The sequence below is a fragment of the Vidua macroura genome, chromosome 6 (assembly GCF_024509145.1).
Source record: "Vidua macroura isolate BioBank_ID:100142 chromosome 6, ASM2450914v1, whole genome shotgun sequence".
NCBI classification, from domain to species: domain Eukaryota; kingdom Metazoa; phylum Chordata; class Aves; order Passeriformes; family Viduidae; genus Vidua; species Vidua macroura.
The window spans coordinates 33079895-33096410 of record NC_071576.1 but is presented as its reverse complement, the minus strand read 5'-3'; the positions used below and the strand labels follow the sequence as shown (position 1 = coordinate 33096410).

The window sequence follows — 16516 nt, the reverse complement described above, 5'->3', positions numbered from 1 at the left end:
CATCCAAAGATTACAAACTTTGAGTTTAGCCAAAGCTCTCTAATCAGACAGGCTGGTCTTCCTCATTGTCTCATCTTTCAACACATGGGGATGACCTGCTCCTGCACCTTAAAGCTTTCCTTCTTGAAGAATGTTCAGTCTTGCTGGATTCTTTGTCCATCAGGACTGACTCCCAAGGGACTCCATCAACCAGGTTCCTAAACAGGCCACACTGACAAACCTGGTAGAAATTTATGTAGTATCAAAAGAGACAATTCAGTTTTCATTTGCTTTTTTAAAGGCATGGGCACTGCAAAGTCAAGCACTCATTGTTAATTCTTATGTCTTATAAATTTTTTGGTGTACTTGACTTTGCAATCTTAGGTGCTTTCATGTATATGTATTATGTGTGTTATTTCATAGTGAACTTGTATGCTTTAAGGATCACCAAGAGGTTTCCTAGCTTTGGGGTTTATCCATTTGACACTAGGTGATGTCTTAGTCAACTCTGCATCTAGATACAGAGTTGGGTTCCCCCTCTGGAATTTTTATCAGTTCACTTTGAGATCCTTTGAACTGAAAGCTCTGTATGTTGTTGTAACTGAGACAAAGGCTTATTGAGATCATTCCAGGCATTTCTTTCATTCCCTTATTATGGAATGGGCATCCTTTGCAGCTGATGACTCAATTAATGGTTCTGCTATAGGGCTGTTCTTAATTCATTTTAATGCATTGTTTATAATTTGGAAAAAAAACATCTCTTTCCAAGTTGTGATACAGTAATTTATTGATAATTGTGTGTAGGTGTTCCAGTGTGTGGATGTCACCTCTGTAGCTGGGAATTTGCACACAGTAACATGCTTCCATTAATGGTCATTCACACAACATATGGTGGAATTCAGCTATCTTTGTTAGAGAGCCCCTCCCTTCTGCCCAAAGGTGTGACTGTGGTGTGATTCTGTGGCATGGGCATTTCTGTTGGTAAGAATTAAATTTTTGCCTGATCACTGTTGTTCATGATATTATTGTTCCAGGAGAGCCGAATCTATGCTGTGGCCAAGTCTGGCATGAGACTGTCTGAAGTGGCCATGGTGAATGATACTTCCAGCTGCTGTAAGTTCTGGACTAGATCCATCCTTAAAGGGACTTGGTGACAGTGTGGGACCTGAGCTTCTGGCTGTTCACATTTCTTTATTTCCTTGCCTGTTTTCAAAGTAAATTTGACTCATAGATAGCCTCGATGAAGGAAGGGAGGAGGGCAATATCTGATTTTGGGGTTGGTTGGTGCTGGGCTGTTTGTGCCTCTACATTCAGGGACATCTTCAGGGATTCCATTATCTCCTCCATCAGTTTTGCAGCTAGTCTTCTACCTCTGCATGTCTGTGGCCTGTTTTACTCTTCTGATTCACCCATACCTTTGCCTGTTAGGGCTTTTTTTCTGTTTGTACAGGGTACACCAGATTGCCATTGTACCATGGGGAGCACTGGGTGGGTAAAGTGTCTTACAGGCTAAATGGAGGGAACATTGCAGCTCTCTCTGGGAATTATATGGAATTAATAATGCATCTCCTGGCCTTTCTGAAGCCGGACTGTCCAGGATGGCAGTTCTCCATGTGCTTATCCATTAAAACGTCCTCCTTTTCACCAGTTTGTATTATTTGCTCCCTTGCTTTCTCTCTGAATTTCCCCAGTTTCCAATTTCTCGTGTTCAACTTCTGGGCCATTTACCTATCTCATCTACAGAAATGTCACAGTGCCAGTCTACACTACGCTGAAGGGGGTAAGGAGTTACCTCACTTTTCCTGTTGTGGAAAGCATGGTCCAGAGCTGCTAGTAATTTGAGACAAAACAGGATGGAACTGTGCAGTGAAGGAAAGAAGATTAGAGAATGTCAGGAAGTACTGGACATCAAAAGAATGCAGAAAGAGTAGCAAATGTTAAATATATTTAAGAACACAGAACACTGCAACAAGTTTTGGTCCAGGAAGTTGCAGTGTGCACTATGAAACCTTGATGTGACAGTGGGTGTAGTCTAAGGAATGAAATGGAACATAAGGCTTGTGGAAGAGTAGGAGGGTGTAACCAGAGGAGACCCAAACAGATCAGACTAGAGAGTCCAGCTTGGAAGTTCTCAGACTAGCAGGGGAGGAACTGAGGAGCCCTGGGGCAGAAGTGGGCAAGGCAGTGTGGAAATGAAGGGCATGGGTTGCTCTGTCTCTTGATTGAGGAGGGGTTGTCCTGAGGAAACTCTTCTCTCACATGTTAACCATTCAGGTCTGTTTTCCAGAAAGCCACACAGATCAGCAATGTGCCTTTCTTAGATGAGTCTTCAGGCTCTGATGATGACTGTGGCTCCCATGCCAGCTCCAGGACTTCTACTGCTGGATGTGAGAACAGGAAAGCTAGCATGCCAGGCAGCCCTCGGGCCATGAAGAGAGGTAAAGTGGGAGTATCACTACTGGGCAGGATGAACTCTGTCATCAGAGCCAAGATGTCCTGAGCAGCATCATCAGTGACAGGCAAATGCTCAGCCAGGGTGTTGCTTACAAGGAATTCTCCCAGAACGTGTGCAGACATCAACAATAGAAACAGTAGAAATCTGCTCTTGTAGATTATTTTTACTGCTGATAGAGTCCCATTTAGGCAATTGCTAAACTAAGATTGTGGGAAGGATTGCCCTCCCAAATTCATCACATATCCAGTCATCCATACCTTTGCTGTGGCTTCTTCTTGGAACCAAGCTAGTACTGACACAGTACAGAAAATGCTTTTTTGTCTTTGTCATTGACTGGTAATTTCTTGACCAGTAAGTACATCTCACCTATCTTTGAGAGCTGTCAGTTATTTTGAATCCTGATTAGGACTATTTTTCTTGCCTGCTGGGAGGGCTAAACTGGAATGGAAGTTAATGGAATTTTTGTTACCAAAGAGACAGCGTGAAATACAACTCTATTTTAGAGACAACCAAATTTTGTTGGTTATCTCTAAAATAGAGTTGCATTTAGTCTTAACTTCTGTTGTGATGCATTGGCAGATGTGCCTGTGCATTGCCATTAATTCGTGGTAAAAGATTCACAGAAAGCCAAGTCCTATTGCTAGTGAAGAAGCCTTTTCTTTAGCTGAAATCAGAGGGGGTTGAGGCTTTATAATGGATGTGCCCAGATGAAAACAAGCTGTTTCTCCTTCAGATGACAAGTTTGTTGATTTTTTTAGTATATATTTTAATATTTTTTGGTTTTATTCACCAATAAATTTATTTCACTGTCAGTATCCAAAGCTCACTTTTTACTACTTGTCTTCCTAGGGAAATAAAAAGAGGCCTCAGAAGTCATGTTAGTGCAGTTTGAGTTTCCCAAGTCTGATCTGATTTGTCCTTCTTGAACCAAAAAAAAAACCTTAATGGTGAATGCTGAAACATTTTTGGAGTGTACAATATTCACAGCATGCTTTTGTCTAGCCATGATTTTCATTCCTTCCTTTATTTTGAACAGGTGTATCTGTGTCCTCGCTGAGCTCCGAGAGTGACTATGCCATCCCTCCTGATGCCTACTCCTTGGATGGTGACTATTCAGAGCCAGAACACAAGCTACAGCGAACATCTTCCTATTCCACCGATGGTGGAATCGGCTCTGTAAGACTTGCTCTGTAACTACTGTGTTACACTTGCAAAGAGGTGTAAACAGAGCCTTGGCCTTCAAAGAGAATAGTATAACTACAGGATATTGAGTAATCTCCCTGCAAAGTGAAGCTCTAACAGACTGGGCTATTGGTCCAGCTGATTGGTATCAAAAGACACATCTGGTGCTTCAGAAGAAAGTGCAATTTCTTTATGTGGTTAGGTAAAAGTATAAGCATCAAGGGTTGATGACCTATATTGATTTCCTGTAGTTGTAGTCTACTTTAATGATGGCCTTACACTTTTGGGACAAAATAAATTTGGAAATTCAGAGGAAGGAAGGAGGAAGGAAAGAAACCTCAAAACAGGCAGCATTAAAATCTGTACTCTTCAATATGAGAGATCAAACAGACAAGGAACAGGAGTCTAATCATGGCATAGAGACAGCCTTCACTTTTATTTGGAAAATCCGTGCCTTGGTAGGAAGAGAAATAAGTTTACAGTGCATCAAACAATCAGTGAAATGATCTTTGAGGGCTGCTACTAAACAAAGCAGAAAATTCTGGGAGATGCAGCAAATAGCTGGGCTTGATTTCAGCACACTTTCATTTGTATTTTGAGAGGTGCAAGATTGTCACCATTGAATCTCCATACAAGATGACCTCCTCTCCCCTTTCCTCTGTCTTCCAGGAACCCATAGAGAAATCAGGTTACTTGCTGAAAATGGGTAGCCAGGTGAAGACGTGGAAAAGACGATGGTTTGTTCTCAGAAACAGACAAATCATGTACTACAAGTCCCCGGTAAGTCACTGGGATACATTTCCTCCCCTCTAGAGGCACAGAGAAATTTAATATACTGAAAAAGCACTTTCGGTTAGACATGTCACTGTTTTGAAAAGCATCACAAACATTAGAAAGATTCACTGTATACATCAAATGAAGAACAAAGTTATTATTAATAAACTTGTCACTTAACAAGTGTCTAGCTGAATTTTGAAAACTTCTGAAGGTGGAAATTCAGCCACCATCTTGGTACCTATTGTGTGTTGTACTGCCTTCCCACTTAGAAAGGGTTTGGTTTGTTGTTTGTTTGGGCTTGCTTTTGTTTTATTAATCATAATGTCTAATTTGAACTCCATAAGACAGCATTTATTAGTACTGCTCTTGTTATATTGTCTGCCACTATTGAGGAGACTTTTGCAATGGGATCACACAGTCTCATATTTCACCTGGCAGCCTTAGGCTGTCCTTTCCAGCTCACGAATGCAAACTCCAACCTGCACGTGCATATTATGCTGTATTTAAGTAATCTAAGACCCATCACAGGTTTCCTACTGAAAAAATTGTTTGCTTTTCTTTCCTCAGAGTGATGTTATCCGCAAACCACAAGGGCAGCTGGAGCTGAACTCTTCATGCCAAATTGTCAGGGGTGAAGGGTCCCAAACATTCCAGGTAGCTGCTTTTTTATGCTGCACATAACCATACACTCAGCAGCTGGGTGAGGCAGCACTTAATTCAGACTGAATGGTACTGTGTGTCTCAATTGATATGAGCTAATTTTACTTGGTCTTTGTTTCCTGGCACAAAACAGGCAGTCAGTCTAATTAATGATGAGGAAAGAGCTAAATTGTAACCCAAATACACCCTTTTGAAACTGAAAGAAACTTGTATTTATTTTTGTCCTGTTTTGCACCATAATGCCTTCCTGTTTTTGCAGGAGTTAGAGCTTGAAATCTGTGGGGGAAAATGATTCTTACAACAATTAAAATCAGCTAGTACCTAGGATCTTTCTAAGAGACTTCTCTCACAAGATCTCAAGCCTGACTTTACGTGCCTGGAGGATCTAAAAAAACATCTGAATAGTTGATTCCTTTTAGAATTTGACTTCTAAAGTATGAGAAGTTAGCCCATCACTGGGTTCACTCTTAAATCATTGACTTAATTAGAAAGGCAGCATTAAAGTTTCTTTCATACTTTGAAAGGTACATGGCCTAGCTTGTGAGCTACCCTCTGCCCTTATGGAACTGAAGTCACTAAGGCCTAATACTATTAGATTTATAGCATCTTTCCCCTCAGTCACAGTGTAATGAAGGCAAAATGGAATACAAAGTGAAGGCAGCAAAACCCCACATTTATGTAGTCACCTTTAAAACTAAAAACTAGCAGTAGCACTGAGAAACAAGAAAGGATGAGAGAGGACACAAAGCCACAGTATCCAACAGAAACAACAAGAAAACTTATGAGAATTTGATTCATCTGAGTTTTGTTTTTTCATTTGGGCTTTGAGGCTTAGCACCTTTTTTCTTACCCTCAAAAAAATCTTCCCTGAATAACCAAAAAAAAAGTCTTTATGAAATAAAGAAACTCAGCAACTAAAGAAAAGATTTTTGGGTGTGCAGCTATGTACTTTGTCACTCCTTTTCCTTCCAGCTTGTGACAGAAAAGAGAACGTACTTCCTGACAGCAGACTCTCCCAACATCCTGGAGGAATGGATTCATGTCCTACAGAGTATCCTGAGAGTACAAGTGAGCGGTCCTGTTGGTGTTCCTCACAGTGATGCTAAACCTACTGTGAAAGGCTGGCTCACCAAGGTAAAATAATATTTCATACTTTGTTTAGCTCAGAATTGACAGTGTACTAGCTTCTTGGTTTGCACAGCAAATGTGAGCAAAAAATTAGTATTTTAATACTCTCTGTAAGAGTAGGGAAAGAAGGAAAAGTGGCTGTATATTTCTGTATGTCAGAGTAAAACATTTATATAAGTGATAAGGGATGGGACAAACGGGTACTGAAAGGAACTGACTGGCAAGTAGTAAATAATAACAAATATCTAGCTTATGTATGCTTTTCTTCAGCAGAATTCACAGCATGTCATAGTAGAAAAAATCAATGTTGTTGAATGTCACATTTAATTGATCTTTAACTTGGTGATACAGGAGAGTTTAAAAAATGGCTTGTATGGTTCTAGGTTAGCACTTAGTTCTGTCATAATAGACTGTAGGTACATTAGTACAGTGGCAGGAAATTCTTATTCTTTATATAATTTCCATAGATTAGTTTGACATTGCAAGTTACTGTGAATATTTTAAGGTAATTCTTGTCAGGTTCTAAGGCTAAAGACAACCTGCATCTGAAAGCTATTCATCTGCAGTAGGAAACAGCTGTCTAGACCAGGTTGACTGGTCTTTTCTTGCTGAGATGAACTAATTTGTTTTTATAATCTTTAAAAGGTCATCCTTATGACCTGGTATATATTTCTGTATACTGGTATTTCAGTATACAGAAATTATAAGTTATTATGAATGAGTAAAACACATCACAAAATCTTAGACCCATTCTCATAAGCACCCATGTTCCATGTTCTTGGGTGGGATGTACTTGCCTGTTTTTGGAAGGGGTGCAATGTATGTTTTGAGAGGAGCTTATATTAGCATAAAACAAAAAATATATGCAAAGTATTAAGGGAGAGTTGAATTAAAATTTGAAGTCCTAGAAAGTAATTCTAGCAATACTGCTGATAATAAAAACATGGACGTGTTTGTCCTTCTTACAGGTCAAGCATGGTCACTCTAAGCTGGTCTGGTGCGCACTGATTGGAAAAACTTTCTACTACTATCGAAATCATGAAGATAAGGTAATTCCTTCTCCTTTTATTCCTGGACCCTCCTTTCCCATTTCTTATGAAGTTTTCTTTACTGCTTCTGTGTCTCAGGTCTCTCTCTTGGTTGTACTTCTCCTCCAACAGCACCTGTTCCACAAAGAGAATCACTATTTCCCTGATTTTATTTTTTTAAACTTAAATGACAGCAGACTTAAAAGGCAAGTGATTGCTCTTTCTCAGATCTATATCTTGTTCCTCACTTGCTGCATTTAGTCTTGTGTAGCCTTCTGAGCAGACTTCTGTACAGCAGCTGATAGATCCCACGTTGCCATCATGAAAACAGATAGCATCAACATTCTGGGAAGAGGGAGGTAATCAGTGTAATGTGCTTCCATTTCTGGACACCTTGCCCAATAGTCCATTACTCTGTCTTGGTGATGTCAAACCCCAAGTTTTAGAATATCTAAAAATACTGTGACTCATATTTTGGATTAACCTCCAGAGTTAGCACAGCAGACATCCTCTCTTTTGTCTGAATCTAACTGCTTATGAAATTTTCAACGTATTTCTTTTCCAGTAGCAAGCAGAAAGTCTGACCGAAATCAGAAAACAGTGGCTCAAGATACTAAGCAACTGACCCTCAAGTGTAATGGGAAGAAAGCAGTATCTTTTGGGGAAAAAAATCTTTTATTTGCATTGTCTCATTCTGACCTGTAGATGCTCTCCCAAGAAAAATAAAAGTAGTGATACACTTTTTAAGTACTTTATGAAAAAAGAGATTCTCTAGAAGTACAAGATTACATTAGCTAAACATTGAATTATTTATTCCTTCCATTTTACAGAACTGTCAGCATTTTTACTTGGCTTTTCTTTCCTAGTGTTCTTGGTACATACTGGGAGATGAGTTACATTTATCTAATGTGCTTCTGCTCTTCATAGTGTCCTTTAGGGCATCTGCCTCTGCGTGAGTCCAAGGTGGAAGAAGTAGACCGTTCCTGTGACTCTGATGAAGATTATGAAACTACTGGTGGAGGACTTCTCTCATCCCACTGTACACTGGTGATTCACCCACAGGACCAGAGTCCCACATATTTACTTATCCGCACCAAACAGGAGAAGGTATAAAAAGCAGTCTTATTTTGGAGAGCAAGAGTCTTTTGATAACAATGAGCAAACGGGCCATACAGGCTTAACCTGTTTGTAGAAAACAGGTCTGAATTGACTCCTTCTGTTCTCATCCTTATGCCTAGAACACCTGGCTGTACCATCTGACTGTTGCAGCTGGTAGCAGTAATGCCACAGTGGGCACGTCTTATGAACAACTCATTGGAAAACTATTGGATGCAGAGGGAGACCCTAGTAAGTAAGCACCACAATCTCTTCCATGGTAGCAAAGCATAAGGAAGAATAATTTCAATTCCCAGCTTAATGCAGTCAAAGGTGAGGGAAGGGGATTTCTCAGTAGTACATCATATGGTATAGTGTCCTTCTCCCCTTGTTCTCAGACAAGTCCATCACATTGTCACATCATTTATCAAAGCCTGTGAAATGTCTGTTACAGTAATTCAAGTTAAAATAAAGAACTGGTGCTTTAATTTTTTCCTTTCTTTGTTGGTCTTGATGTTTCTTTCCAGGAAATCTTGACCATACAAACACACTTTTCTTTAAACACACTCAAACACGCATGCCCTCCCATCTGTTTCTCTGTCTGCACATACAAACCTTTACACATACATCCATCCTCATCTTTGATACCTGCTCATGCATTTATGTTTATGCAAGATGTTCTCAAATATATATTAACATCTGCATTCATATTTAAAACTCTTTTCTTGTACTCTCACATATTCTGGACCCATACGTGAACCTTGCTTCCTGTTGAATAGTGACTTGCACTAATAAAGACCCCCATTGCAGGCAGTTGCCCTGGCAGGGTTTGTGTCTCTGGTTTGAGCACACACCTGAGCAGCTTCTCACCAGAATCCAGCTGATGAGAAGCTCTGATATAGCAGGACTGAGGATGCCAATACTTCTTTCTGCTGATGACTAATGCTGCTGGTGACTCCTTATCCATGGTGGGCTTTGCTGAAATCAGTGAAGTGTCACCAAAGATAATGTGGCCTAGTGCAGTGCTGCTTCCTCGGGTGCTTTGCCATCTCAGGAAGGCTCCTTGTCAACATGGATACTGTTCTCTCTCTCTGTTTCTGACACTGCATGTTTTTGCCCATCTGCTACCTCAGATTCTCCTCTGTGGAAGCATCCTATGTTGTGCTACAGTAAAGATGGGTTGCACACATCCCTCACTACTCTGCCATCAGAGGCTCTACAGACTGAAGCCCTGAAACTTTTTAAGGTATTTAAAGGGATATTGCATGGTTTTCACTTACTTTTCTCTGTTGTTGGGGCAGTAATATTGTTTGGTCATGTTGTACAACATTTACTCTCACTATGGGTTGCTTTAGACAGGCCTGCTGGTTCATTTAGTTTCAAGAGAGCTGTTGGATTTTAAATGTCATTCATTCTTTGGAGGTTTAACTTTTCTTGTGCAGAATCTGGGCTTAGGAGTAATCCTCCCCACAGACTTTATGCTTCAAAGTTAGCTTTGTCTTCCTTTTTCCTCTCCAATAGTTGGATTGAAGGAAACAGAAACAATTCCCTGGCAAACTCAGTTGTCTCAGTAAGACCAGTGGTGAAGCTGCTGGAGATTTCATTTTTGCACTCTCCAAGTATAAGATCAGGAATGAGACTGGACAGTGTGAACAAGGTAAAACACAGGCATGGAAGTCAGGAAGCACATTTTCCCCTCAATTCTTTTGCTGACTTGTAAGTTCCTTAGACCGGGGGAGGTTGAGTAAATTTTCTGGTTGCCATAACTAAGGAAGGAGGAATAGGAATTAAGTATTGACTCTCTTCCCTCCTCTCAAGGTTATTTATTAACTGTCTGTAAGTTAATAAACACATCTGGTGAACCTGGCCTGGAAAGTACCAGAGAAAAGTTGCTATATTTGTGGCATTGACTAACTTCTACCCTTTCAGTCCTGTCAGCTGTTCATCAACGTTCCTGTGGAGGCGTCCTCTATTGATTACCATGTGTCACTTGCCCAGACAGCCCTGCAGGTGTGCTTGACACATACTGAGCTGCAGAATGAAATTTACTGTCAGCTTGTTAAACAGACCAGCTGCCGACAGCCCCAGAACCACTCAGTCATTCAGGTCAGTTCCTCTTTACTTAGTGCCAGTCTGCAAAAACTTTCCATTTAATCCCATGTTTTTAATTAGTAGCTATCAGACTGGCTCTCCTAAAATAGCTTATGCTAAAGGTGTGCTGGGGGAAAAAGAAGCTCAGCACTGATCTGCAAAGAAGAACACTAAGAATATAACTACTTGAAAAAGAAATGTTAGTTTAAATGTAACTGTTTATTACTTGCAAATAGTCTATTCAGACCATATTCAGAATCAAAGTTCATAGCTTCTATTGTCTTGCTATAACTGTCACATGGTATTAATTTTGTTTTGCATTTTAGATAATTAACAGCATACAAGTCGTGAATATTACTATTTAACATGAAATCTGAATCTTGCACTGTAATTGTTGAGTAAATAAAATTATTAAGTTACAGCATGAATGTACATATGCGATTACAATATTCCTAGCTCAAATGAGACATTAAAATCAGGTTGAATAATAACGGATCTAATTTGAAATAAAATTTCCCAGTGCTTTTTTAGTTATGATTTTCTGTTATATAGTATTAATTTAAGTCTTAATTGTTGACTCAGTTGTAGTTACACTAAAATTTTTGGAAGCCAAAATGTTCAGAAGTAGCCAATCACATAGAAGTCTTCTCAGAGTCCATATTGAGATACTGAAGAGCAGTCTGATCATTACTGCCTCTGAAACATCTTGAACTACACATCCAGAAAGAGTCACTTCAAAAAGTACTAGTCACTGTCCATCATTTTGGCTGTAGTATTCTGTGAAAGGCAACAGGTAAGAAGTACAGAACAAGAGTGATGTCCAGTTTTGCATTCACAGTGCTGGCAGCTCCTGGCTTTATGTGCTCCGCTATTCCTGCCTCAACATCACTTCCTCTGGTACATCAAACAGCACTTGCAGCGACATGCAGACCCCAGGTAAGGACTGCAACAGCATTTCATTCTGCTCAGCTGACTGCCTCTTGCACCCACTGCAGAGAAAGAGGGGAGCAATTCTGGAACACACACCTGCAAATACATATTGAGAGGGAGGACAGAAGGTTCCCAGTAGTATAAAGCTGTGCCACTTCAACCATTCACATTAATTTGTCATTTAGATGAAGCTAGTTCACAAAACTGAGTGACCTATACTAGCAAAAGAATGTTTTGTAGATATAAATGGAGCTACTGGAGAGTTGGGAAGTTTTTTGCTTATGCAGCTACTTTATTTTATTGACAGAAAGACAGACTAAAGTAATTACTTGGAATGAATTACTCAAATTGTAGGGGATTACATTCTACTGTCAGGTTAGCAGGCAAAGTGCCAGAACAAAAGTGAGGCATAAAACATCTCAGGGAACCATAAAAAGTTAGGAGAGATGAACAAACCTGAAACATATGCTAGTACTGTTTTCTCTTTCCTCTTTGGTGTGTAGCTATGGTAACAGCAAGAAGTTGTTCTCCACTGTTCATGCTGTGCTCTTTCTTTGTTTCCATGGTGATCTGGTCTTCAGTGTATCTCACTGTGTCCTTAGTGGGGAGATCACAGCTAGAGATGTCTAGTTGTCTGTTGCAAAAATACACTGTTGTTAAGACAAAAGTAAAAGAGTAAAAGTAAAAAATCCTTTCAAACAAATATTCATATTCAATTAATAAGCCTAAATCTGTCATTGAACTCAAGGTAAAAGTCTCCTGGCATTGCAAAGGAAAAGTGTACTCCTATCAAGTATTTTATTTTCTTAACTGTTGCCTCACATTTGCTATTTCTTCTCAAAAGCAAAAATACAGGTATTGGGCACTCCACAGTGTTCAGGTTCTCTCTCTATTTGCTAAGACAACATGTTAGGGATCTTTTGTCTAGTACTAGGAACCATCTCTTCAAACTTGTGCATTACCAGCTCCTAGATGGGTCCATTCAACTCATTAGTGGAGCTGCTCTAGTGTTGGAGACTGTTGAATTTCATAAGGATTTGCTGGGCTGTGTGAAACTGATTTATTACATCAGCTTCAAGCTCTACTATGCAGATGGTCTGCCCAAAAGCACTTTTGTGAACAAATATACGCCAAGCAGAAACAAAGAGGAAATTTATTTATATGATCCAGCTATGAAACAATTAATAGGGTTAGAAAAAAAACCCAGAAATTACATTAAAATGGACCTATGTTCACCTGTAGTTTAGCTTAGATTTGGAGCAGTTGCTAAATGGGATTTAGCATGGCTCCTTCTCCCTAGCTCTAGGAATACTTACCTCTCTTTGGATGGAGTAGAAACAGCCGTTTCTTGACCAGTTAATTGGATATACTTTCCCTGTTTCACACAGCAAGTAAGACACTAGAATGTTTACGCTGCATAATGCCTATGGTCTAGATCTATTCTAGGTATTAAAAGATCTTTATTAGAAGAATTATAGATCTTAATTCTAGGTATTGTTTTTTATGAAAGGTGATCTCAGCATTCTTCCTCCAAGAGAGGAAGAAAAGTGGGGCAGAGTGAGAAGTCCAAATGAGAAGTCACAGGGCTTAGGAGCATCTGGAAACCAGACATAACAGCTTCTTGATGAAGCAAGATTATTCTATCTGAATATTGTCCAAGCTCATTACTGGGGAGGTGAGAAATATATTGCTACAGTGAAAAGCCAGAACTCCTGACTTCCATGTTGCTTGCAGGGATTTAACTGGAGATTTAATTATGTCCTGAGCTCCTGAAGGCATCTTGAGTGGAATTATTTTACCCTGGAAAGTGATAGCAGTTATAAATCCATGTAAATCCTTCAATTTCAGAACTTACTGAGTATATACATTCTTAACATTTTTGTGCAAGGTGCAGTTGACCGTTCCTGCTTGATTTTAGAGACACATCTTTTTGATGCTTTTCAATGGAGCACTCTCTTCAGTAGACAGTAAACTGATCATCTTAGTAACTATCCCTATCCTTATTGAACTGTCAACAAATCTAAGCTTGCTTGGAATCTCTGTCAAGTCTCTTGGTTGGCAGATAGGGTTAATGGAAACTTACTATTTGTACAGCCATGTAAATTAATAAACACAGCTTGTAATCTCACAAGATTATACAACTCTATTTACCAGGATTTGACACGATAGTAACTAAGTTCCACTGGCATGACAGCAAGTTTGAGGGTGAATTGATATTGACTTTGCAGATACTATGATGGCAACAGGATACAGAAGAGGGCATGTGTCCAGTCCACATAGAAGCAGGGAATACTCTTGTGTTTCCTGGAGAGTCAATTGTCTGCCTTCATTTTACAGGTCCTTGAAGCTCAGGTTTGTGTTGTAGCTTTTCACTTGAGCTGTTAGTCTGTTGAGATGAACAGTGGATCTGCATAGAGACATATCTTTGCTTGAGCAAAAGCCCAAGGGAAGAATGACTTGTTGTGGCATGGGAAATTGAAGAGGACATGGCACTTGGAGCATGTTTGTGGTTCTCTCCCCCTCTTTGCCTAGGAGTGAGATAGGCAAGTATGCCATCTACTGCCAGAGATCAGTAGACCGCACAGTGCAGGCTGGAGAGCGGGAAGCCAAGCCCTCCCGGATGGAGATCGTGTCCATCCTGCTGAGAAATCCCTACCACCACTCCCTCCCCTTCAGCATCCCAGTGCACTTCATGAATGGGACGTACCAGGTGAGCCACCACAGCTGCCTTTCTGCTGGGCACTAGACTGTACCATAACCTGCCTCCTTCATGTGGGTGGGTGGCACCATGGTATTTATACATATCTCCAGTATGCATATTGGGTGATAAACACTGCTTCTCCTCCTTGCTGTTTTAGCTGATTTCCCAAGAAAGTGAAAGGAATTTACCTCTAGCTCTACAGATCTTAGGAAGAAAGGGTAGCTGAGAAAAAGGGGGAGATGTTGGAAGTGTCTCAATATGGGAGAGAATGTGATATGAAGGGAGACAATAAACAAGTGTTGTCACTGGAGCTGGCAGTTAATCCTGAGATGCTAATCCCTAGGAAACGACCTTCATTAGTTGTGATATCCATCAGTAGTCACAATTCTTGTATCCTCAGTTAAGTTCTCTTTCATTGCAGGTTGTAGGTTTTGATGGTTCCTCAACCGTTGATGAATTCATCCAGAGACTGAACCAGGAAACAGGAATGAGGAAGCCGTCCCATATGGGATTTTCTCTGTTCACAGATGATCCTTCTGGTAGGAATTTGGAACATTGTTTGCCCGGCAATATGAAGGTATTTATTTTTCTCCTCTGCTAACTTTAGTGTACATTTTTGAAGGACTACTAAATGGTTAATAAATCTCTCTTAATAAATTAAGATCAAATAAGCTTGGATATTGTCTATCTAGATTAATATTCACAGATGAGATACTAATTCCTGCACTTGGGTCACAACAACCCCATGCAGCCCTACAGGCTGAGGGAATAGTGGATAGAAAGCTGCTCAGACGAAGAGAACCTGAGGGTCTTGGTCAACAGCCATCTGAACATGATCCGGCAGAGTGCCCAGGTGGCCAAGAAGGCCAATGACATCCTGGCCTGTATCAGTGTGGCCAGCAGGGCCAGGGTGACTGTCTCCCTGTACTCAGCACTGGTTTTAGGCCCCTCACAATAAGAAAGACATTGAGGTGCTGGAGCAGGTCCAGAGAAGGGCAGCAAAGCTGGTGAAGCTCTGGAGAGTAAGTCTGATGAGGAGCAGCTGAAGGAACTGAGGTTCTTTAGCCTGGAGAAAAGGAGACTCAGGGGGACCTTATTGCTCTCTACAACTGCCTGAAATGAGGCTGTAGCCAGGTGGGAGATGGTTTCTTCTCCCAAGTAACAAATGACAGGACAAGAGGAAGCAGAGTCCCCAGAGTTGCTCCAGGGGAGGTTTAGATTGCCTATTAGGCAAAATTACTTTGCTGAAAGAGTTTCTCAAGCACTGGAACAGGCTGCCCAGGGAAGTGGTGGAGTCACTGCCCCGGTGGTATTTAAAAGACCTGTAGATGTGTCACTTGGGGACATGGTTTAGTGGTAGATTTGGCAGTGCTGGCTTGATGATTAGGTTTAATGATCTTAAAAGTCTTTTTCAAATGAAATTATTCTATGATTCTATAATTAGCTAACCTAATCTGATATAATTCTTAATAGAAATATCTATTTTTGTAGGTGATAAATTGCTCAATTTTTAAAACATCTAACTCAGATTTTAGCACATATTAAAGTTTAATTTGTCTTGACTACAAAATTGAAACATGACTGAGCTAGCCAGCATGATCAGATATCACAAGTGACATCAAATGTGACACTCCTAATTGAGACAAATTTATGTTAGACTGTGAATCTTTTGGCATGTCTGTATAAATTCCATGTGTTGGATTATGAAGTATCTCCTTGCTATCTCCAGATAACTCAGGCTTTCATTGTTGATAAGGGTACTTAGAGGAGAAAGCTCTACTGAGTATGGCTTCACTTCAAGAAAGAGTGTTGGGCCTCAGATCAAGGGAAAAAGAAAGCAGATAAAGTGTTAGCACCTGTGACTTTCATATGGAGATTTTTACCCACACTGCAGCTGAATGACTGCCTTAATTGAGCAGGCTGGCTGCCATGAATGAGACCCAATGGAGGAATAGTTGTAGTGACAACTTTGAAGAGGTCCTGATAACTATAGGGAACTTAAACAATCAATTTTACACAGTGTAAAATTTCACAATAAGCAACAGGGTGAGAAGATACCAAATAACTTTGTAATAGATGGTTTGAAAGGAAACTACCACAGACAGTGCCAAATGATATAGTTTGTTTTCATGGCCTGATATAGATCAGATAATCTGGAGCTTTGCTGGTAGTTGGACCATCTGGAGAGATGAGGTATCAGCTTGGACAATCAAAGGCATCACTTTGCCTTGGCAAGTAAATAATAACCAGTAAATCTCAGCAGCTTAAGAGAGGTTTAGAGATCTGATTATGTATTTCATGTGGCTTCTTATGTTCACATTCCTTTCATTGAGATGCTATCAAAAGAGAAGTAGGGGCCTTCATTAGACCACTTGTAAAAGGACTAGAATGACCAGAAGGAGCTGAATGGAAAAAACCCAAAACGAAAACAAACAAAAACTATGTTATTATGTAAAATATGTCTGAGTTACAAAGGAATCTGAGTTACAT

General features: G+C 40.1%; 1 protein-coding gene across 1 annotated transcript in view; it reads left to right on the top strand.

The window, feature by feature from the left end:
- The window catches only part of PLEKHH1 (pleckstrin homology, MyTH4 and FERM domain containing H1), a 45243-nt gene that overhangs the window by 18679 nt on the left and 10048 nt on the right, over positions 1–16516 (top strand). The window contains exons 7-21 of the mRNA XM_053979239.1: positions 1014–1092; positions 1671–1759; positions 2267–2417; positions 3471–3610; positions 4286–4396; positions 4961–5047; positions 6026–6187; positions 7150–7230; positions 8137–8316; positions 8448–8556; positions 9438–9550; positions 10234–10410; positions 11234–11331; positions 13858–14035; positions 14448–14603. Coding sequence (XP_053835214.1) covers positions 1014–1092; positions 1671–1759; positions 2267–2417; positions 3471–3610; positions 4286–4396; positions 4961–5047; positions 6026–6187; positions 7150–7230; positions 8137–8316; positions 8448–8556; positions 9438–9550; positions 10234–10410; positions 11234–11331; positions 13858–14035; positions 14448–14603 — 1911 coding nt within the window. The remainder of the gene's footprint in view (positions 1–1013; positions 1093–1670; positions 1760–2266; positions 2418–3470; positions 3611–4285; positions 4397–4960; positions 5048–6025; positions 6188–7149; positions 7231–8136; positions 8317–8447; positions 8557–9437; positions 9551–10233; positions 10411–11233; positions 11332–13857; positions 14036–14447; positions 14604–16516) is intronic.